The sequence below is a fragment of the Oncorhynchus gorbuscha genome, linkage group LG16 (assembly GCF_021184085.1).
Source record: "Oncorhynchus gorbuscha isolate QuinsamMale2020 ecotype Even-year linkage group LG16, OgorEven_v1.0, whole genome shotgun sequence".
Taxonomy (NCBI): Eukaryota; Metazoa; Chordata; class Actinopteri; order Salmoniformes; family Salmonidae; genus Oncorhynchus; species Oncorhynchus gorbuscha.
In genome coordinates, this window is record NC_060188.1 from 41,432,639 (window position 1) to 41,457,017 (window position 24,379).

General features: G+C 42.0%; 1 protein-coding gene across 1 annotated transcript in view; it reads left to right on the forward strand.

Moving 5' to 3' along the window:
* The first annotated feature begins 447 nt into the window (after nt 1-447).
* The window catches only part of LOC124000155 (gamma-aminobutyric acid receptor subunit beta-2), a 90,857-nt gene continuing 66,925 nt past the window's right edge, over nt 448-24,379 (forward strand). The window contains exons 1-3 of the mRNA XM_046306335.1: nt 448-586; nt 723-814; nt 1,514-1,581. Coding sequence (XP_046162291.1) covers nt 504-586; nt 723-814; nt 1,514-1,581 — 243 coding nt within the window. The 5' untranslated portion in view covers nt 448-503. The remainder of the gene's footprint in view (nt 587-722; nt 815-1,513; nt 1,582-24,379) is intronic.

Consider the following 24,379-nt stretch of genomic DNA (forward strand, 5'->3'; position numbering starts at 1 on the left):
CTCAGAGTGCGCGCATATTATGTACACACACTCACACACACAGTTAAATAGTTGTGCCTCCCAATGTTCTGTCGAAGCATGCAACAACCACAAATCTGTTGAAGCATACATTGATGTTAGATAAAAAGTAGCCGATGCAACACCTCATCCTAATTGCTAATGTTTTAGTTTTTAAACATTCCTTCAAAGTGGAATAAAACATCGATATGAACGGAAAATAAGAACGTAACGTGTTATCTATATTACGTTTGTTTCACATGTTTTAGAAAATCATGAAGGGCGAGTGAGATCCATCCGTTTGCCTCTAACTAACTTGTAGGCTTCACTTGCCCATTAAAACATTTTCTCTGGCAGGGAAATTGCTCTACCACCAGCATCAGCAGCCACTGCTTCTTGATGTTGTGGTAAGAAATGCGCATGCGTCCCACACTGGAATTACTGCACTGGCCAGAATAAGTTGGATCTCTTCTGTCTTCACTGAAATCCAAAATCATATCAAAACTATGGCGGTGTTGAGAATAAGAAAAATGAGCTACTTTGGGGTTTGGACCTTTCCTGTAATAGTGGCAGTGGTCTGTGCGCAAAGGTAAGTGGTCAGTTTAGATGCTCTTCATTTTGTATGTCTGTGATTTACACTGTACTGTAGAAAAACTGTAGAAAACAGTCAAATAATACCTTCAGAAGCCTGTAAAAATGATAACGTATTCCTTCTCTTTCTCTAGTGTCAATGACCCTAGCAATATGTCAATCGTAAAAGAAACGGTGGATAGACTGTTGAAAGGATATGACATTCGCTTGAGGCCGGATTTCGGAGGTAATTGAAATCATTTAATACAAACTCTAATTGACGTTTCTGTTGTCAGCCCTATAACACCCAGTTGTTGCTCTAATTGGGTGGATCGCGCAAATCCCTTCTCATTTTATAAAAGTTAAACGCACATAGTTTACCCACCGGTTGTCCAGGTAGCCTATAGATACATTTGGCCACCTCGTTCCACATGTGCTAAACGACACGGATTTAGGAACACTTTATAACACAATACCAGAAGGGGATTTTACATTGTAGGCTCAATCGACGATACACAGTTTGACTGTAGTGTCATGAAACGTGATTTTCAATTCCCCAACCCAGTGTTATCTCGGCGATTTGTGTCTTGCCGAGGCTACCTTACGAACGCGCTCATCTCTCTAATCAGGTGTAAAAGCGATCGACATAGGCACACACTTTCAATTTCCTCGGAATCACTTCGACCAAATAAACACCATGCACTGTGTTTCGCGATGGACATCAAAGGCACCGTGCACACCTGTTTTTTTATTTAAATGTCCATATTGTTTCGTGTTATCTGGCTGACAGCAAGTCAATAAATGATTGCTATCGAGTGTTGATGGTACGCAGTTGCTATAATTCAAAGCGTTATCACACATTTGTGGTTTATGGTATTCCTTTTATTAAACCCCCCAAAATAATGAAATGGTTAACATTACGGTCCGTTTTGTTGATTTGTTGCAGGTCCCCCTGTGGGAGTGGGGATGAATATAGACATAGCCAGCATAGACATGGTATCTGAAGTCAATATGGTAAGTACTCGATTATCACCCTCTCCTAATGATGTGTGGGTATTGCTCTGATATTCCATGCACGGTCTTTCCCAAAGGAACCCCCCCCCCAGCGCACTGCACGGAATAGGCTACCAGTCTAACCGATGCTATCAAAAATAGTTCGTCTTCTGCTTTGATCTGCTGGATATTGTCAATGCGCCTATGGTGATTGCTTGCATAATAGGGTAGGAACAATCCCAAAACCTTCAGAAGTCATCTCATTGGCAACAACCCATTTTACTATGACTATCGACGTTTTTAAATTCACACCTGTAGGCCTACAATGTTGTTGCTAATCCACGCATAACAGAGTTTCACAACTGTGAATGTTTTCTGAAAACATGTTTCAGGTTGTAACCTGAATTTCAATTTATGTCCGTTGATTATGGAAGCTCCTGCCTTATGGGATGAACACAAGGGGTTGGTTGACATGTCACTTACCTGTGTTTGAGAAGAGTGAACAAGGTGGTTTGAGTCTTTGTAATGTGTTTACATGTAGTGGTAGCCTGGAAATACTAATGTTTCAAGGAATTTACGAAGTGCATACTGCTGGAGACAAGTTTTGCTTCATGCAAGAGCATCCCCTAGTGCTACTTAGTCAGAACTGCACATCAATGTGAAGGGTGACAGGTTTTCCAGGCTTTGACTGAGAGGAAAGGTCCCTCCACCAAACCCTTGGGTATGTTTTGGATAGAAATCCGTGGCTATGCTTCCGGTCATATCAATATCTCTGCTAATCTCTGCTATTAGTGTGTTCTCAGTTGTGTTGTCATTTCTCAGATTTGACACGTGTTACGAGAAAACACTTCCATTGTCGTAGACCAATAAGGCCTTTTTTTTACATGACACTGAAACTGCTATTATTATTATAAATAATATTATTAATGCATGTATTTAGATTACTGCTGAGTTCGCGTACAATGACTGCATTTGTGATGAAATAGCAGACACATACAAAGGACTAGCTTTGCTCAGGTACATTTCAACTCTACTGGTTGTTGAAATTATGTTTTCCAGTGTTAATGGGACTCATCATGATACGAGGTTAAGAGCACACAATTGACTGTTTTTGGCACAAATACCCATAGGCTTTAGTTTAAACTGTTGTCATCATAGTCATCCCCCACACCAACTGTAATGCCAGTTGGTTTTATTGCATGAAAGAAGATGTATGATTTACAAGATGTTACTCGTGGAAGTTGCCCCTGTCAGCCATATTAGCATGCATTTGTATGATGTCAGAAGGAAAGCCAGAGAGAGTAAACACATAGATCACTGGTCTAGTGCCCTCCGCATTTCGATTTGTCTGGCTCTGACTCCTGCGTGCCTTCATCCAGATTAAACAGTGCTTTTCACTGTGTAGCCACAAAGCGAGTGGCCAACGCACCGTGACCTGAAGGTTACGTCATGGCAGGCAGCTGCCTGTGGCAATGTGGACGACCCCCTATGTGACGACAAGACGTTGGCCTTCGTTATGCGTCGGCATGTTTAGTCTCCACCTGGGTTAATGTTTTAGATAATAATTTGACCGTTAATGTTTTCAACAAATATGCTCAGCGACTATTATCACATTGCGCTAATCCACAAAGCCGGAAGTAGAAATAGGAGAGGGATTGTGCTCATCCCCCCCCAAAAAATATATTTTTTTATAATATATTTTTTAAATCAATACTTTGAGTCAAATGATCAGTATAATATTGTCAGAAATAGTACCGCAATATGTAACTGTATACATTTTCCCCCCATCACTACTCTGTGGTGCCTCCTCTTTTATCTCAGCTCCCCCAAACTTTTAGCTCCTCTTAAAATCATCGATGGGATACGGATGGTTTCTTCTTCTGTTTAGATTCAGGCCACATAGTTGGTTGAATGAATAAGCCTCACTACTTCCCCAGAGAAGCCCACATAGTGGACTGGAAGGAGGGGATGGGACAGTAGTGTTTCCTAATGGACCCCTTTTAACAAGAGGCTGAGTGAGGGTGACGTTTTTTAAGTCTACCGACAAACTCATCCTCTCCCACCACTCCTCCACTGTACTCCAGCAGCTCCATGTCTTTAGCAGCTCCTCTACCTGCCTCGGCCAATGTTAAGTCATTAGAGCCAGGGAAGGGAGCTCCGTGGTGATGTGCTTGGTCTGTGGAACAAAGGCCCCAGGTGCCGTCTGTCCTCTGGTTTGAATTCGCCGTGGTTACTGAGTCACGTAACGTATGTTGATCCAGCGTGCCAGGTATATAATGGGCCTGTGTTTGAATGCACATTCCCCGAAAAGGTCTTCTGCTCCTGGATGTTTTCCATCCAGAGCCCTGGGAGGAGAGAAAAGGTTAGATGTGAGGCTGGGCGAAGTAAACCCTTGGCATCAGGCCTGGTGCGCGAGAAAGTGTCCTAACATTAACAACCTGCTATTTGGAGAGGCAGTGTCCATTAGGTTGGAGGGAAGGTCATGCACCTAATGTTGCTTGGGGTTCATATGATTCAGAGATAGACACACTCATAGTAGAAATGAAATAGAGCAACTTCAACTCCATGCAGCTAGTTCATCTTTTTTTCATCATAGAATCTACTGCAGTGTTTTCCTAAATTTAAACTCGTTTCTTTCTCTATTTCTTTCTTTCTTCTTTCTTTCTTTCTTTCTTTCTTTCTTTCTTTCTTTCTTTCTTTCTTTCTTTCTTTCTTTCTTTCTTTCTTTCTTTCTTTCTTTCTTTCCTTTCTTCCTAGTTGAGTAATATTACTGTTGAATGAGCCATTTTATTGTAAAAGCTATGCCAACAGAGTCCTCAGTGAAAGAAATACTCTGTGTTGAGGATGAGACAAACTTCTTCTCCTATTCCAAAAATCAGAAATACCATTATTGATGTAGACAAAGGTCAAGAGGAGCTTATTGATTGCTGGAGAAGGTGCTCAGAATGCAGAGCCATCCATTTTGAAACTCAACACAGTCGATTCATGGCAGCTGTGGAGATCAAGATATCACAGACATATCTGTAGGAAACTGTGAAGAACAGACTGTGCTGTATCAAAGGATTACTATACTGTATGATTAAGTGATTGAGAGATACAACGTGGAGCAAAATCTACCCAAGGCGTGTTTATGTTGGCATAGTTGGACACATTTATTGCAATAAGTTTCAAATATTGTAGTCTGAGTGTTCCTGAGATGACACATGAAGCTGAAAGGGGAGAGTGGGTTAAGTTGAACCAAAGGGTTAATTGAGCCACCCATTGTTTCTAAGCAACCATACAAAACATGAATCATGTCAGCAAGTATTTAGGAAGAGGTCATCATTTCATGCAGTCGGTAAAGGAAGAAACCAAATCAAATGAATATATTGTGTTAGAGTTTCCATGATTCTGGTATCTAAACCAAAGTAGGTCATTTACAGATTGTTCTATACATCAGTTGGGTTCTTTATAATGTTCAATATGAGGTCCTACATCTAGCATGATAGTGCATCCTTGTAGCTGTGTGGGCTAATATAGTCTAAATGTTTGTCTTAGGATAAATCGAGACATTGCTCAAGAGGTAAAGTTGAGCCAATTGTTGAGCCAATAGCAAGTTGAGCAAATTGAGGTGTTTTCTACCCAGGTGTAATGCAAGGCCTTATCGCTGGGATATGAGGTAACACCAGGTCCTGGCCTATGTTTAAAAAATGACAAATTGTTACAAAGCATTTGTTAGGTGTTCAACTATGTGTTAAACTATGCTTAAAATGATTCAAATAGAAAGAGTGATTGTGATTGTTTTGAATTGTGTTTGGGAAATCACGATAGACATGGTTTTAAAAAGATAGGGGTAATATTTCATTCAGTACAGACATTTGGAGGTCCCTCAACTTACCCTGTCCCATTGGCTCAATTTACCCCAATTTACCCCTAAGTTGTGCCAAGAGACCACTTTGTCCCTTGACAAGCTATGTATTCAAAACTGTGATGTTAATTTCTTTGGACAAGCTATGTTTTCAAAACTGTAACTGATTATTTCCAGGGATACACAACATCCTGAAATACACTGAGTGTACAAAACATTAGGAATTCCTTCCTAATATTGAGTTGCATCCCCTTTTGCTCTCAGAACAGCCTCAATTCATCGGGACATGGACGCTTTCCACAGGGATGCTGGCCCATGTTGACTCCAATGCTTCCCACAGTTGTGTCAACATGGATGAAGGTCCTTTGGATGGTGTATCATTCTTGATACACACAGGAAACTGTTGAGTGTGAAAAACCCAGCTGCATTGCAGTTCTTGACACACTGAAATTGGTGTGCCTGGCACCTGGTACCATACCTCGTTCAAAGGCACTTAAATCCATTCACAATCTGAATGGCACACATACACAATGTCTCAATTGTCTCGAGGCTTAAAAATCCTTCTTTAACCTGTCTCCTCCCCTTCATCTACACTGATTGACCTGGATTTAACTATTTATATACATATGGGATCAGAGCTTTCACCTGGATTCACCTGGTCAGTCTATGTCATGAAAAGAGCAGGGGTTCTTAATGTTTTATACACTCAGTGTATATGTAGATATATTTCTTAGAAATAATACTATATTTCCCTTGATGGGGTGATACCGAATATAGAAAATGGCTTAATTTACCCCAGTGTCCCCTAGGTTTCATGATGCTTGTATCTAAACCAAAGTAGATCGTTATAAGATTGTTTCGTACATCAGTTATGTACAATATAAGCTACAGTATGATGTCCTAAACTTAGTATGAAAGTGCATATTTCTAACTCTGTGGGCTAATGTAGTCAAAATGTTTGTCTTGCGGTAAGTTGACGTTATGGCCATTGGGGTATGTTGAGCCAATGTCCACCATACCCCATACAAATAATGAATACGTTTTGTCAGTTTTGTCAGTCTCATACGCATAGTATTTTAGCAATGTGTCATGCACATGAACTCAAGTGCATTTCTATTGTTACAGAGCAGATAGTATTGTGCCCCGTGTATACACACTTAAAACAGGTTCTTGAGAGAGTAGCCAAGGAAGTGAGAGAAGGGAAGACGTCCATTTGAGCAGCAGTAATGGATGAAGACATAGACTGAATGACACTGAAGCGGTACATTGACAAAGAAGAAAACGAACATGAACCTGTCCGAAAGAGAGGCTCTGACAGAGTAGCAGAGACACACGAGTTCTTACCTGATGTCACGGAGTCTGAGCTTGCTAAACATATCAATAATCTCGCGGGCCAGTTTAATGGGCTTAGTAGCCTCAAATGCAGAGAACCTGCCTACTATTTGGCACATCGAGACAACATCCCTGTCCCAGACAACTGGTCATGAAATGGAAGGGTAAGTGATATTGAACAGAGAGATCTATATCTGAATGTGGGCATACAGTTAAGATATACAATATACCACACCCCCCATTCCATTTAACTTTGACCAGCACCAGCACAGGACTAGTCAGTATTTGACGTACATCCATGTCTGGGGACATCGGGAGATGACGTGGAAAGGACCTCTAGGGACAATAGTGAGCACTGTTGGTTTTGCTAGGGCATTGTGGAAGGGGATGGTGGATGACTGTAAGCGTCTGCCTCTCCTTCTAAAGGTTGCATGTTGTCTCTGGTTCCAAACATTCTGAGTTAATGCCTAACCTTTAAGAATGCAAAGTTAATATTCCCCTAAGGTTAGTTAGCATATATTAACTAGCTTAGCGCAGTAATGTGTGTGAAATTTTCCCCTGAGAAATGACAGCGCTAAGTACTGGACAAAATGCAATATATGTTATCTCCCTAAGGGATGTAGAAGACATTTCAAACTAGATGCTGTTGTAAAGTGCTATGTATGGCGGGGAAACCAATCTTGTAATTTTAATAGATTTGAGATACAATGAAATAATTGATGCCATGCATGTTGATGCTGGATCATCCATCCTGGCTGGGCGAGTCTGTGCCCTGGAAATATGACACACATATATACAATCTCACGAAGCCATCCTTTCAAATCCTGGCTCATTGACGTGACTAAGCGAGCAAATCCCGATCTTCACAGGCTAGTGTATAGCTAATAGTTTGTCAAGCAGTGTCTTTTAGAAATGAACACGTAAGTAGAAGAGCAGTTTCACAGAAAGGCCAAATAGATTTGGCTTCTTTCCCCCTTAATCTATTCGATTAACATTATTCATGTGATTAGCAGGTAACCTTGCCTGAGACATGACATACATTTTTCACCTACGGCTGTTGAAAGTCGTAATAATACGAAGTAATCCTTTATACTGCAACATGCAAAAACCGAAACTGCCATGAATTACATTTCCTGGATTTTTTTTTTTTTTTTTTTTCATTAGTCAGGCTTTGCCATGTGGCCTGTTACATGGCAAATTGTTTCATTTTCCGTTCAGTTGCCCTGTAATGGTCTCTTGGGTCCCTTTCACTCAAAAGCCTTTGACCTATTTAACCTGCCTGTTCCAACTGACAGCCATGGGAACTAACTGCTCTGGGCCCATGAACAAACAGAGTACAGACACAGGCAGACCCACTGGCTTTGTATACATTGCATATGCTCGGTTCATGCATCATTCAGGGACCAAGTACCTGTGGAGGGAATTCACAAGAGAGTGTGGTTAGACACCAGAAATCAACAGCAACACACCCTGCCTTCTACATAATTCATTATGTACGTCCCTGTAGAGTTTGGGATCAATTGTATATCCAGTCATACGCCTAATATAACATTTACTAAGAAAGTAGAACATCAATTAGATTGTTTATTTGTATGCTAATAATGAGTTGACTATCAATGCAAAATGTGAAGGACATCTTGATGATGGCGGTGGTGATGGTAATGGTGAGAATTGGTTCCTTGCCTTTCTGGATGTGTGGCTGATGAACATGACTGGCGTGGAGACGACAAACGTTTTAGATCATTTCACGCGCTTACATCTCGCTCTCCAAGGTCTGTGGCTGCTCTAGGCACTGTTGTTTTCTAGTGATGTTGTGATCAACAAACGACAGTGGTCTTGATGTCAATACTCTCTGGAGTGTGTATTCTCAGGAGCCTTGGTGATGATAGAACAAGAATGGCCCACTGCCTCTGTGTATTCCAGACATGGTTCTCAGGGGAACTTCTGTTCCGCATACTCTGTGTTTGACTCAGGGAAAACTATTTTGCTGATTGTGTCGAAAAGACACTGGACTCATACATTAATTGAAAAGTGAAATTGAAACCAATTTGCTGACTTCCTCAGTATGTGAAACTCAGGGGAGAGTCAATTATGGGTCTCTGTTACGTAATAATCTCTGTGGTTATATTACCCTCCACATACTGGTATATTACCTTTTTTTTACAGTGAGGCTCTTGCATGTTCGGTATGACAATATTGAAGATTACCCTCTGCGCCTTACCTAATTAATTCTAGTGAAGTGTATTATTACTGGATACACTGAGTGTACAAAACATTAGGAACACCTTACTAACATTGAGCTGCACACCATTTTTCCATCAGCGCAGCCTCAATTCGTTGGGGCAGGGACTACAAGGTGTGAAAAGCGTTCCATAGGGATGCTGGCCATGTTGACTCCAATGCTTTCTACAGTTGTGTCCAGTTGGCTGGATGTCCTTTGGGTGGTGGACCATTCTTGATACACACTGGAAACTATAGAGTGTGAAAAACCAAGCAGCGTTGCAATTTTTGACACAAACTGGTGCTCCTGGCACCAACTACTGTACCATACCCCAATCAAAGACATTTCAATATTTTGTCTTGCACATTCACCCTCCCAATGGCACACATACACAATCCATGTCTCAATTGTCTCACGGCTTAAAAATCCTTCTTTAACCTGTCTCCTTCCCATCTACACTGATTGACATGGATTTAACAAGTGACATCAATAAGGGATCATAGCTTTCACCTAGATTCACTTCGTCAGTCTTATGTTATGGAAATAGCAGGTGTTCCTAATGTTTTGTACACTGTACACTTTATGTGGCAGCTTAAGTGAGTGGGTGGGGAGTTCCTGTCTGTTACAACCCATAACGCTGCCATGTTGATTTTTACCAGCGACGAGACATGTGGCGGGCCATGTCACATGACCATCTCCTCCATTACACAAATGAGTCACAAGCTAAGGGGAGCTTTGTCATGTTTAGTCAGCCAGTAATTGTCTTAATGGCTGCCTCTGAGCTTTGATATGCTCATTTTTAATTTCAGTAACTTTGCAATAAAGCGATAAACCTCTTCCATGTACATGCAGCACGCCCTCTTTCATTATTAAAGTTAATGAAACAAATGGCGGCAGGTTCCATTTAAAAAGGCAATTGCGGTTCAGATTGGAAATGTTAGTGTTTTTAATCATTTTGCCTTAGTGGATTAATTGCGTTGGTTGGAGATTCCAGCACACACTATTCTTGAAATCTGTTTGAAAGCAAATGAGGTCATCCTGTGTTTCCATCTCGACCCTCACTCTCATCCTACAACTTTTTTTTTTGTATTAATCTTATAGAACAAGGTATTGACAGTCTTTCTGGACACACAGACACATGTGGCTGTTGTGTTTTGTCCTTCTAGGACCATACTGTAACACCTAATTGCTTTTTCACTTTGTCTGCATCTTTTATTTGATTGGCTGGATTTAGAAACACTGGGTTAATACAATTGTCAGTCACATATGATGTCACACATGAACTAAATCATCAAACATTCATCATTTTTTGGGGCACCCTTGGTGTATGTAAGTGGCCACGTTATTGCCACATAAGTTAACAATTGCATTCTGCTTTTAATTAGACGGATCAAGAGGGGTATTCCACAGTTAAACTGGAGCATACATATTAATGTCCCGAGCACCAATGGCAGTAAGTTCACACTGCAGACTCAACAGGACCTTACCAACTTGACTTCTAATGGTTGGAGGCTCCCACTTGTCTGCTCTGCTCAAAAAGGCCTGTCATGTCTCATTAGAAGTGCAGGCTGTCATATCCACTGTACAGTACAGTGTGTGTGGCAGGAGTATCATTATACAGTGCAGCACCAGAGGTCCACCTGCTTGCCCATTACAGTCATGTGACTTGTGACTAGTGTTGCACACACTGTTAGTATTGGGGGCCACTAAAACCTTTGGTGTACCTCTTGTTGGTCCTACAGTGCCTTGCAAAATATTCATCCCCCTTGGCATTTTTCCCGTTTTGTTGCATTATAACCTGCAATTTAAATGGATTTTTAATCTAATGGACAAACACAAAATAGTCCAAATTGGTGAAGTGAAAAAAACATGTATTCACCCCCTTTGCTATGAAGCCCCTAAATATGATCTGGTGCAACCAATTGCCTTCAGAAGTCATAATTAGTTAAACAAAGTCCACCAATATGCAAACTAAATGTCACATGATCTGTCACATGATCTCAGTATACAGTTGAAGTTGGAAGTTTACATACACCTTAGCCAAATACATTTAAACTCGGTTTTTCACAATAAATGACATTTAATCATAGTAAAAATTCCCTGTCTTAGGTCAGTTAGGATCACCACTTTATTTTAAGAATGTGAAATGTCAGAATAATAGTAGAGATAATTATTTCGTTCAGCTTTTATTTCTTTCATCACATTCCCAGTGGTTCAGAAGCTTACATGCACTCAATTAGTACTTGCTAGCATTGCATTTATATTGTTTAACTTGGGTCAAACATTTCAGGTAGCCTTCCACAAGCTTCCCACAATAAGTTGGTGGAATTTTGGCCCATTCCTCCTGACAGAGTTGGTGTAACTGAGTCAGGTTTGTAGGCCTCCTTGCTCGCACACACCTTTTCAGTTCTGCCCACAAATGTTCTATAGGATTGAGGTTGGGGCTTTGTGATGGCCACTCCAATACCTTGACTTTGTTGTCCCTAACCATTTTGCCACAACTTTGGAAGTATGCTTGGGGTCATTATCCATTTGGAAGTGTCATGTTTTGTCTTAGATTGTCTTGTCATTTTGCTTTTCCCTCTGTTCGTTTTCCCCCTGCTGGTCTTTTTAGGTTCGTTCCCCTTTTTCTCTCTCTCTTCCTCTCTCTCTTCTCTCTATCGTTCCGTTCCTGCTCCCAGCTGTTCCTATTCCCCTAATCAATCATTTAGTCTTCCCACACCTGTTCCCTATCTTTTTCCCTGATTAGAGTCCCTATTTCTCCCCTTGTTTTCCGTTTCTGCCCTGTCGGATCCTTGTCTATTGTTCACCGTGCTGTGTCTGTGTATCGCCCTGTCGTGTCGTGTTTCCCTCAGATGCTGCGTGGTGAGCAGGTGTCTGAGTCTGCTACGTTCAAGTGCCTTCCCGAGGCAACCTGCAGTTATGATCGAGTCTCCAGTCGGTTCTCGTCATTACGAGTGGAATTATGCTTTATGATTGTAGATTTACTTTACTGGATTAAAGACTCTGTTTTCGCCAAGTCGCTTTTGGGTCCTCATTCACCTGCATAACAGGAAGACCCATTTGCGACCAAGCTTTAACTTCCTGACCAATGGCCAAACAGTTCTATTTTTGTTTCATCAGACCAGAGGACATTTCTCCAAACAGTACAATATTTGTCCCCATGTGGAGTTGCAAACCATAGTCTGGCTTTTTTATGGCTGTTTTGGAGCAGTGGCTTCTTCCTTGCTGAGCGGCCTTTCAGGTTATGTCGATATAGGACTTATTTTACTGTGGATATAGATAGTTTTGTACCTATTTCCTCCAGCATCTCCAGCACAAAGTCCTTTGCTGTTGTTCTGGGATTGATTTGCACTTTTGACACCAAAGTACGTTAATCTCTAGGAGACAGAATGCGTCTCCTTCCTGAGCGGTATGACGGCTGGCTGCGTAGTCCTATGGTGTTAATACTTGCATACTATTGTTTGTACAGATGAACGTGGTAATTTGGAAATTGCTCTCAAGGATGAACCAGACTTGTGGAGGTCTACAATTGTAGGCCTGCACTTCTAATGACCTCCACCTCCAATTGTTTTTCAGAGGTCTTGGCTTATTTCTTTTGATTTTCCCATGATGTCAAGCAAAGAGGCACTGTGTTTGAAGATAGGCCTTGAAATACATCCACATGTACACCTCCAATTAACTCAAATGATGTCAATTAGCCTTACTATCAGAAGCTTCTACCATGACATCATATTCTGGAATTTTCCAAGCTGTTTAAAGGCACAGTCAACTTAGTGTATGTAAACTTCTGACCCACTGGAATTGTGATACAGACAGATTATTTCACTTATAATTCACTGTAAACAATTGTTGGAAAAATTACTTGTCATGCACAAATTAGATGTCCTAACCGACTTGCCAATACTATAGTTTGTTAACTTCTCTAAGATAAGGGGGCAGTATTTGGAATTTTGGATGAAAAGCATGCCCAAATTCTTGCTACTCATCCCCAGAAGATAAGATATGCATATTATTAGTATATTCGGATAGAACACACTCTGCAGTTTCTAAAATAGTTTGAATCATGTCTGTGAGTATAACAGAACTTATGTAGCAGGCGCAACCCCGAGGACAAACCATTCAAATATTTATTTTTTTGAGGTCACTCTCTTTTCAATGGGGTTTCCTTGGGAATCCAGATTTCTAAGGAACTTGCTTGCAGTTCCTACCGCTTCCACTGGATGTCATCAGTCTTTAGAAATTGGTAGAGTTTATTCCTTTGTGTAATGAAGAAGTATGGCCATCTTGAACAAGGGTCACTTCATGTGTACTGTTTGATAGAGGCGCATGACCAGAAAACTAGCTTCAGTTTTTTTTTCTTTCTGTATTGACCACGGATCATTCCGTCTTCAATTTTCTCAATTATTAACTTTAAAAAATACCTAAAGTTGTATTACAAAAGTAGTTTGAAATGTAAAGTCTACAGGTTACCTTTGAGATATTTTGTAGTCACGTTGCGCAAGTTGGAACCAGTGTTTTTCTGGATCAAACGTGCCAAATAAATGGACATTTTGGATATATATGGACGGAATTAATTGAACAAAAAGACCATTTGTGATGTTTATGGGACATATTGGAGTGCCAACAGAAGAAGCTCGTCAAAGGTAAGGCATGATTTATATTTTTATTTCTGCGTTTTGTTTCACGCCGTGCAGGGTTGAAATATGTTTTTTCTCTTTTGTTTATGGAGGTTCTATCCTCAGATAATAGCATCGTTTGCTTTCGCCGAAAAGCCTTTTTGAAATCTGACATGTTGGCTGGATTCACAACACTTGTAGCTCTAATTTGGTATCTTACATGTGTGATTTCATGAAAGTTTGATTTTTTAGGAATTTATTTTAATTTGGCGCTCTGCATTTTCTTTGGCTTTTGGCCAAGTGGGACGCTACCATCCCACATATCCCAGAGAGGTTAACAAGATATTTGTAGAGTGGTTGAAAAATGAGTTTTAATGACTCCAACCTAAGTGTATGTAAACTTCCGAATTCAACTGTATATATACATATTCTGTAAGGCTCCAGAGTCTGCAACACCACTAAGCAATGGGCACCAACAAGCAAGTTGCACCATGAAGACCAAGGAGCTCTCCAAACAGGCCAGGGACAAAGTTGTGGAGAAGTACAGATCAGGGTTGGATTATAAAAAAATATCAGATACTCTGAACATCCCACGAAGCACTATTTAAATCCATTGCTAAAAAATGGAAAGAGTATGGCACCACAACAAACCTGCCAAGAGAGGGCTGCCCACCAAAACTAATGGACCAGGCAAGGAGGGTATTAATCCGAGGCAACAAAGAGACCAAAGATAACCCTGAAGGAGCTGCAATGCTCCAACAGCGGAGATTGGAGTATCTGTCCATAGTACCACTTTAAGCCATACACTCCACACAGCTGGGCTTTACAGAAGAGTGGTCAGACAATAAGCTAACACGCTTGGTGTTCACCAAAAGGCATGTGGGAGACTCTCCAAACATATGGAAGAAGGTACTCAGGGTGATGAGAGATTTTTGGCCACCAAGAAAAACGCTATGACGCAAATCCAACACCTCTCATCACCCTGAGAATGCCATCCCCACAATGACACATGGTGGTGGCAGCATTATGCTGTGGGGAAGGTTTTCATCGGCAGGGACTGGGAAGCTTGTCAGAATTGAAGGAATGATGGATAATGCAAAATACAGGGAAATTCTTGAGGGAAACCTGTTTCAGTCTTCCAGTTTTGAGTCTGGGACAGAGGTTCACCTTCCAGCTGGACAATGACCCTTTAGCATACTGCTAAAGCAACACTTGAGTGGTTTAAGGGGAAATATTTAAATGTCCTGGAATGGCCTAGTCAAAGCCCTGACCTCAGTCCAATTGAGAATCTGTGGTTTGACTGAAAGATTGCTGTACACCAGCGGAACCCATCCAACTTGAAGGAGATGGAGCAGTTTTGCCTTGACGAATGGACAAAAATCCCGGTGGCTAGATGTGCCAAGCTTATAGAGACATACCCCAAGAAACTTGCAGCTGTATTGCTGCAAAAGCTGGCTCTACAAAGTATTGACTTTGGGGGGTGAATAGTTATGCACACTCAACGTTTCCGTTTTTTTTGTCTTATTTCTTGTTTGTTTCCCCAATAAAAAATATTTTGCATCTTCAAAGAGGTAGGCGTTTTGTACAAATAAAATTATATAAATCCCCCCAAAATATATTTTAATTCCAGGTTCTAGGGTAACAAAATAGTAAAAATGCCAAGGGGGATGAATACTTTCGCAAGTCACTGTACTTGGGACTTTGAAGAGGCTGCTATGGAGAATCTGACCAACTACCAAGACGTGAGCCTAGTTAACTAGCATGTGTTAAAAAGTGTGACTTAGCTGTGCTCCTACCTTGGCTATAGATGATAATGGCTGTCATTATCAACCATTACCTGTCATTATCAGTCATTATTATCAGGCATGTGAACATGGGAATTATTTTTCTCTCGCTTGCATTTAGACAGGTGGATTGAAATATATAATGTCTGTCAATTAATTAACATTTGTTCATAGAACTTCAACCTGCTCTAGAATCACTTTTGATCATCCCTGGCTCCAGCCAGTCTCAATATCAATTCCCTAAGCCTGTGTGCTGAGGTAGTTGGGCTGGAGTTGAGTGAGACTTTATAGTACCATAATTAAACCTGTTCTTCGCCAGTAAGACTCACGTCTGCTGAATCATGCTTCTCTGCCAAGTTCCTACACTGTCTGTACAAGTTCTTTCATTTTTTTTGTTGCTTTCTCAAAGACTTATGCATCACTTATCCGCCACAGTCTGCACATCCTAATTGCTCTCGCTCTCACCCTCCTCCACATCACATACATCCTGTCTTGTTTATCATGCATTGCTTGCGGTACCTCCTCTGCAATCTATCCTTCCCACTCCACCTCTCAGTTTTTGCCCCATGCTCACGCCACGTCTCTCCTTTCCCCTCTCTATCTCTCGTTCTCTCTCTCACCACCTCATTCTCTCCACTCTTGATATGTCTTTGATGAGAACCAGCTGAAAACCCTTGGATTCACAGCTGTAAAAATCAGCTGGCCCTAGAACTCATTTCAGGGCTCATGTTTGGAAAACCACTGAAAGTATTGGAAGTTGTTTTGAAACCCAGCAAAAAACAAACAGGTTTTACAGCATTTTGTACCCAGGAAATGTGTAAGGATGATAAACGAATTCCTATGGGGCGTACCCATGGTTACAAAGTGTGAGATTGGCCTAGCTGGGGGAAGTGGGTGAGCAGAAGAGGGTGCCGAGCCTTAAGGGAACACAGACAGTCTGACAGAGTGCTGCTATTACCGTATACTGGATAGGCGCCTTCCATAGCCTAGCATAGCATGGCTGGGGGGACTCTAGCTGAGCTATACCCTCATGCTCATTTAACAGCAATCACACACACAGTGACAAACACTAATGATTTACTGCTTACACTGTTATTAATGATGCAGATATTGCTTATCATGCAATTAGGGATAGTGCTCCAAATGTCAAGGGAAGGCAGGCATGTAATGAATTCCCTGTGGTTAGACTACAGTAGTTATGCACTGATTCAGTGGTGTCGTCGACAGTGAACAATGAGCCGGCATGTATAGCCTTCAGGCCATAGCCGCAGCCCTATGCACTTACACATAGGCTGCTGCATCTTGTCTGCCAGTCACAGGGAAGCGTTGGGCATTGACAACATATTGTCTTCTGCCGCTCATTGTGGAGCGATAATCTCCCCACCTGTTCTTTCACAGCGTTCGAAAAATGGCCGACGCAACTGATGAGGCGGAGTGACAAATGAAAGTGGGTTTAATCGCCGCCAGTGCTACTCTCTGTGTGCTGTTCGGGATGCAGCACCGACGGAGCTTGCGCTATTTATTTATTTTTTAGTGGTCACATGTGGCTGTCTCATGTGGCTGTCTCATGGTGCTGTCTCTCTGTCACTGATGGGCCCAGCTGGATGTTGGGCAAAGGACACTGAACACTGTGCTCTCCTATCTGATGTGAATATTGTGCACTGGGAAATGAACACACAAACCTAGATTTGTCTCTGTTAGATAAATAGCTGAGTGGCAATTATATGTGGATGTGTGACTGATGTATTTCTGTTCACCTTACTACACAGTACACATATAGCACTGTAGTGATGTAAGATCAATACCTCCACTAGAACATATCAAAAGCCAATCAACTCTGACTCTGGATAAGTCTCAAAAGGTTCTAACCGTAAAAAGCTGAAGCTGGAATAAGAAATGCTCTGCAGTGAGCTACTGGCCTGTCCCGCGACCTTCGTGGTGGGGAGCAGAGATAGCCACTCCACTCCACTGACACCGTGTACGATTAGAAGATTAATCAAGCTACGTCTACAGGCTTGAGTGTGAAGGAGCCGCTCACAGTTATTTCATATATGAAGTGTCAGCGCCGTGTGCCTGTGACGGGACAGCGAGTCATTTCAGCAAGCCACAGTGTGAGGTACAGAGGTGAGAATAGGTGTCGCTGCTCACGCCGACTAGAGACGGAGTGTCATCATTCTGCTCTCCCAATGCAGCATGTCATCGAGGACTCTAATTGGCTATCCTGCAAGCTATCTGTTCGCTTTTTCCCCTCACTGAGTTTTATCTGAGAAAACAATTGAGAAAAGTATAGCGAGTTGTCAATGGTCAAACATACTGTATCGAAAGAGACTTGTCAAATCACTGTGTTGCTCTTCAGCAGGGATGATTGCATTTAATGAGAAGCCCTGTAACCATGGAAGATCTTAGACAATTCAGCTTAAGAACTCAGATTTAAACCAAAAATACTGGGCTCACTGTCTCTCCTCCCTGTGCTGTCTCGCTGCCTTACATAAGAGTTCCCGCAGAGAGGAACGAGAGGAAAATGAACCCAAGAACAAGTAAGGTGCTTTCTAGGCCAAGCGGTTTGCATCAGCAGTTATGCTAAAGCTGATCCCCAAAACAATTCCTGAGCTTTTAATTATGCAGGCCGACAACAGTGGCTAAGGGAGCTAACTAAAAGGAGGGGAAACAGAGGGTGGCATGAAGGGAGGAGGATTAGTGGGTGCATGTCAGGGTTGCCCAATGGCCGTCTTCATTATTCCCTTCCCTTCATTCCGAGGAGGATGTGGGCTGTTGCATGTGGGAGCGGACGGATTTCTGCCTCCTCTCGCTCTCACTCTCTCTCTTTCGCTCTCTCTCTCTCTGAAATACCCACTGTAACATCCCAGATTGAATTCAGTGGGATGGGAAATACAGAGAAATGAAAGGAGAACAACGGGGTTTATTTCACGTAATGGATTAAATTCAGGGAACTGGATGTTGTTGAAAGGGGTAGTCAATTTTATATCCTCTATGTATTACGGTTTGCCAGCAAAAATCCAGCATGCGTGGGGCATTATTCCCCCTGAAATATTCTCAGCCAGTGTACTTGTGTTGTAGTCAAATGAAGCCCCATCTGACAACTACATGTCCAGTTCTGCTCGATCACATGCAACAGTGTGTATTCCCCTCCAAAGTATCAGTATAGATAGATATAATTCTGTTCAAAAACATGTTTCAAAATTCAGCCTCCGCTCCCAGATTGAGATTTGAGTACTCGAATGTGAACACAAGTATTTAATATTGTATATGCTGTATCAATAAAAACAATTTGAATAAATATACATTTGTTGTATATTGCGTGCCCCTCAGTTTTATGTCATTGGTGTTACCGTCTTGAAAATCACGTCAATTACAATACAAGGACCTTGAGCATACTCTGCCGTGGCAAACTGTTATTGGAGTAGGGGTCTATATTAAAGAAAATTATTAGCTAATGACATCCTTCTAGTTTGTCATACATTTAAGGCTTCAATTGTTAATTTGGGGTGTCTACATCCAAAGTGTCACTTGGTGTTAGTCAATTTACGTGAAGGGAAATAACATTGTGAGCAAAATAATTAATCATATCACTTTCGTCAATTATTTTGAAAGAATTGATGACCTTACATTGAAGCATTTGTGGCCTCTATTTCAGATCCTGATTTACATAACGTTTCTCATTGGCGTTACCATCATTGGTGTTACTACTACAACTGGTGGCACAAGTTATCATAATGGTAAAAAATATTTCAAGTTGTTAAGCTACCATATTAGTTGATTTAGATTTTATTCAAATACATTTAAATAAATGCAAATCTAGAGAAATGTAATTCATTTTTCCCAAAATGCCATACCCAAATGCCACCATAATTCAAGAACGATCCTTCTCCCAATTTGGCTTGAAATATGCTTGTGAGGAAAGATTCTCTCTCAGAAATAACATGACTCCTTGGATATCCCAAAATGATTTCAAGTCATTAACCTGTTAGGGATCATGCGAATTTTCGCAGCTTTTTGTTAAAAATCGCGCAACATTTCAAAATCCTGCTACTCATGCCAGGAATATAGTATATGCATATGATAAGACACAGCAGCACAGGGAGGCAACTGTCAGTGAACCAACAGAACCGCCTGCTACACCATCAACTGAGCTCGTACCTCCTGCCCCCACCAACAGCTTCCAGCTAGAGGCAGACCTAAGGAAGATTGGAAATGGCCCTGAAGTCATCTACAAGTATTTGAAGCAAATCCAGCCTCAGGCTTATGCAAAGATCTTCCAGAGCTCTCTTGAACCAGACATGCTCAATCAGATTCTAAGGACGTTACAAAGCTTCTACATCAAGAAGGAAGAGCCACCTGTCATACTGGAGATCCTCAGGAATCTGGCCGGTGTGAGGCGGTTCGATATGGCTGTCATGTTCATGTCCAACCCTGAGAAGAAAGTTCTACAAGAATTGTTTAACTTTCTTCGTCAAGCTGGACTTGAGGACGCTTCAGTAGGAGCCCTGCAAAAGAAGTATGGAGTGTGATGTGAGTGCAGAACCCTAAATAATCACTCACCACCTTCTGGAGACACCTGAAACCCCACCTCTTTAAGGAATACCTAGGATAGGATAAGTAATCCCTCTCACCCCCCTTTAAGATTTAGATGCACTATTGTAAAGTGACTGTTCCACTGGATGTCATAAGGTGAATGCACCAATTTGTAAGTCGCTCTGGATAAGTGCGTCTGCTAAATGACTTAAATGTAAATGTAATATATAAGTATGTGTGTATAGAAAACACTCTGAAGTCTCTGAAACTGGTTAAATCGTGTCTGTGGCTATAACATAACGTGTTTAGGGGTAAAAATCCCTCGAAAAACTGTTCACCAATAACACAAAAAAAAAGATCAATCCGCCAGTCAATGTATTGTTTAAGCTACCATATCAGTTGATTTATAATGTGAAGATGTACCCAAATGCATTGAAATAAATACCCCCCCCCACACACACATACACACACTCTCCTGTAAGTCACACCAAGTGAGAGGAGGTATTGCTTATTTTAGTGTGTCCCTGGTCAAGGATGTATGTGCAAGCCTCCACACTGGCTGACAATTGTGGGTCAGGAACAGCAGGAGGCTTTTTCCAAGATGAGAACTCGCTTCCTGAATTGTGAATTGTGGTTGCCTGACATCGATCTCTAAATGTCAATGTATGTTTTCGCTACACTACTGCAATAGCAATACGGCTGCTTCTCAGACCTACATAATGCATGAGGAATTGAGACTCCTAGCTCTGTTTGCTTAGAATATATTATTTTCTGTGTGGTGGAGACAGAGGAATTTGAAAGGCTATGGAAAGGCAGAAGCTTGGCAGAACAACCCTCTGAAACATACAACACATACAACCCTGTCACATTCGTCATATGAAGGAGACCAAGGTGCAGTGTCGTATGTGCACATTCTTCTTTACTTAACGAATAACAAACCGTGATGCTAATATGAGTAGTGCAGACAGGCAACTAAACATAGAACAAGAACCCACAAACACAAAAGGGAAAATGGCCACCTAAATACTGTATAATCCCCAATCAGAGACAACGATAAACAGCTGACTGATTGGGAACCATATCAGGCCACCATAGACTGATATATACCTAGACCTACAAAACGCCTAAACATACAAAAACCCTAGACAATACAAAAACTAGCATGCCCACCCTCCTCACACCCTGACCTAACCTAAATATAAAGATAACAGAGATATTAAAGGTCAGAGCGTGACATACCCACACTCAGCCATACACACAATGGCACTAAGCTCCATACTAACTCTGGCACACACTTACTCACACACAGCATGCGCGCACAAACGTAGGCTCGTGACTACGCCAATGCCCGTGCACACACATACACAGACACACACACACACATCAACACACGCACACGGAGGAAGAGGATGAGAGGCAAGTATGTGGGAGAAATGGCATCGAGAGAAAGAGACTCATCTCTAATGTTAGACTGGTTTACATTCTGACGTCCACGGCTGAGATAGAAACTCTTGTCAACTTCCCCTCTTCCCCTCGAGCTAAAAAGAGCCCTAATAATCTTATCCCCTCTTCCGATGCCTCCCTATACAGATAAATTGCCACTCAAGTCAACGTCATTCTGGGACACAAAAAGGCCTGCAGATGCACCAATCATATCAAATAAATTGCATACAGTCAGTTAACTGCACTGATGCCAACCACGGCGCTATTGGCTTGTGCTCGGGGATCACAAAAAGGGCTGCCTGAATTCATTTCCCCTTCACAAGCCTGGAATGTTATGTCCGGGACAAGCTAAATAATGAAGGAGTAGAGAGGACCGAGCGAGAGTGGACGGTATTTACGCTATACAGCCCAAGAGATAGTGCCCCATTGAAACGCTCATCAACTCTCCAACAGGCTATACTTAGGAAATGATGAGCAAAAGACAAAATGATGACAAACCCTGTAAGAGGTTTAGTCCTCAGAGAAGAACAATGCCCTCTGGGAAATCCAATCATCCAACCAGAAAATGCTTTTTTGTTGCTTGAGTCTCAGTATCTGAGGAGTGAAACCTCCTGTAAATGAACATGACACACCCTGCATTGAGACTGCTGTGCCTGTTTACTGGCTGCTATGCCATTTCTAGACATTGTAATTTGTCGTGGTTGGTTTCTCCACTTCACCCTGTCATACAAAAGCAACATTTTTGTTTTTTTATTTCACAGGGCACTGGAGCAAAATCTGGCGTTCCATTTCAGATATTATTTGCAGCGTGGACAAGCTGTTCAAAGGATTCTACATATACCCAGATAAAAGTATCCCAGAGTACTGGGTGGATAGATACGTTATACTGCTGTGGGTATACATCTGTTGTCTATTACTAGGAAACGTTTTGTAGCAGTGCTGTATACTGTAGGTAGGCTATGTGAGTGGAACAAGGGATGTGTCTTTTCTGAGAGATTTCCAGTGACTGAAGTGGGCTAACATCAGACCGTACTGTGGACACCTGGTTGAATGCTGGGTGGATCAGGTCTTCTCACTCAATCTATTCAAAAGACAGGAGGAAAGTGTGAAGTTGCTTCAGGCGTCAGCAGACTTTTGCTGCCATTCCGCACGAGGCATTCCAGTTCAGCTCTTGTCGTAAACTCTTTAAAGCCATCTTGCACCTTCTAATAGGGCCCAACACCGGCTACGTTTTATGGATAGAGTAGCTTTACTCGGCGGCATTTGTTCAGTAGTAATGATCAGATATGTTCACAGACTTGCTGTGAAAGTGTCAGGACATTTATTTGTTAAATTATTCAACAGAGGCACGTGGATTGACGCAAGAGGCGCCTCCTCAGAGATTGAGATGGAAAGTCACAGATGGAAGAGGGGGGGAAGGAGATATAAAGAAAGAAAGGACGGAGGGGAGGTTGAAAGTGTGGCGAGACAAAAAGCAATTTGCATCACTGCTCCACTGAGCTTTCCTTACCTTTCATATTCCATCCCTTCCAGCAAACACACCACTGCCATTGAAATTGATAACTCACTTCAAAGGGTAGTGGGTGATGAGGAAGCAGAAATATAACCTATAGTCGCCCCCCCCCCCCAACCAACCCGCTCCCCCCACCACCATCCCGCACTGCCTCGGTCCACTCAGGGTGGGGGACTGGTTACTGGGGGGGAATAGTAACGAAAAGGTGGCCTTGTTGCATGCTCTGCCCAGGCCCTGCTATTGCCACTGCCAGGATACATTTGATAGGAGCCCGCCTAGTGAGGCAGCATCTTTAACCCGAGGCTGTGTTTTATCCACAAATCGTGCCTGCAGCGTTTTTGGCCCAACACGGGTCAGTCATGCCAGGGCTACTCAACATGTTTTTTTTTGTTTTAGTCATTGTTGTTTTCAATCTCTGTGTGTATCGGAAACTAAAGACATGCAATGGCATGGAGAGAGGATATATCTGAAATACCATTTCCCGCGATAAGGAACAAGGTTATACAATGGATTCAAAATGTGGACACGTGATTATTCCCTGTTGAATATAGTATTGCTAATGAATCCTTACTTTCCTGTCAGCAGCTGAGTAATTGCACAACACTCTTTGGTACTCAGACCTGACCAATGTTTCAGCACTTCTCTTCAGTTAGCATTCTGTGAAAGCCTCTTAGGCTGCAGTGGCACTTGCCCAGAGTCTGAGAAGGAGAAAAGGGATTTTGGAAACTTTCAAAAGGTAGAAAGAAAATGAAACCTTTAGATTTACCTTAATAATGCATAGTCATAATCTAGGTTTTGATGGGGGGAGGTTTGGGTTTGTGACTGCGATAAGTGGCCAAACTGAGCCATTGGATGCAGATCATTTGTTAAAGGGATTTGTTCATACGAAGCCAACAGCTGTGGAAGAGGTTGGAGAAAAATAATGACTCTATTGTCGTCCTCACTGGCAGCCCAGCTCTCATAAATCTAGCCGTCTCTTTTTCTCTCCTCTGACTTAGATTACTTAGTGATGCTCATTACCACTGGTGTTATGACAGACTCCTCCACACGGACACTGGCTAGCACTGCGATTCTGTTGATTCTCAGCAGCAGTTCCACATCACCCTCTCCTCTCCTTACAGAGAGATGGAGGCTATAACACACCTTTGAGGAGCTCCGTGTTTTGCTCCCATGTTTTACTCCAGTCCCAGTAACTTTGGCACAGTGGCCCATTAGCAGGGCCATCCTGCTAAGCAAGCCTTCCCTATCAGGTGAAGCTGGTTCAAGACAATAGCAGCAATGGGATGACAAGGGGGACTCTCTATCCCTCTGCATAACAAGCCACAGCCATTAATGCAGTCTTTATTCAAGTGTGGCGTCTGTCCAAACTTTGGACAGCTGTGAAAACTCCTCTGTGTGAAAACAGGAAAAGCTTCCCAGGAAATGCCTACAGTGATTATCTAATCGCTAACGGAAACATGCTTCAAATTGCACAAGATTTCATAATGATGTGAACACTGCGGGTATAGATGATAGTAGGCTTTATTG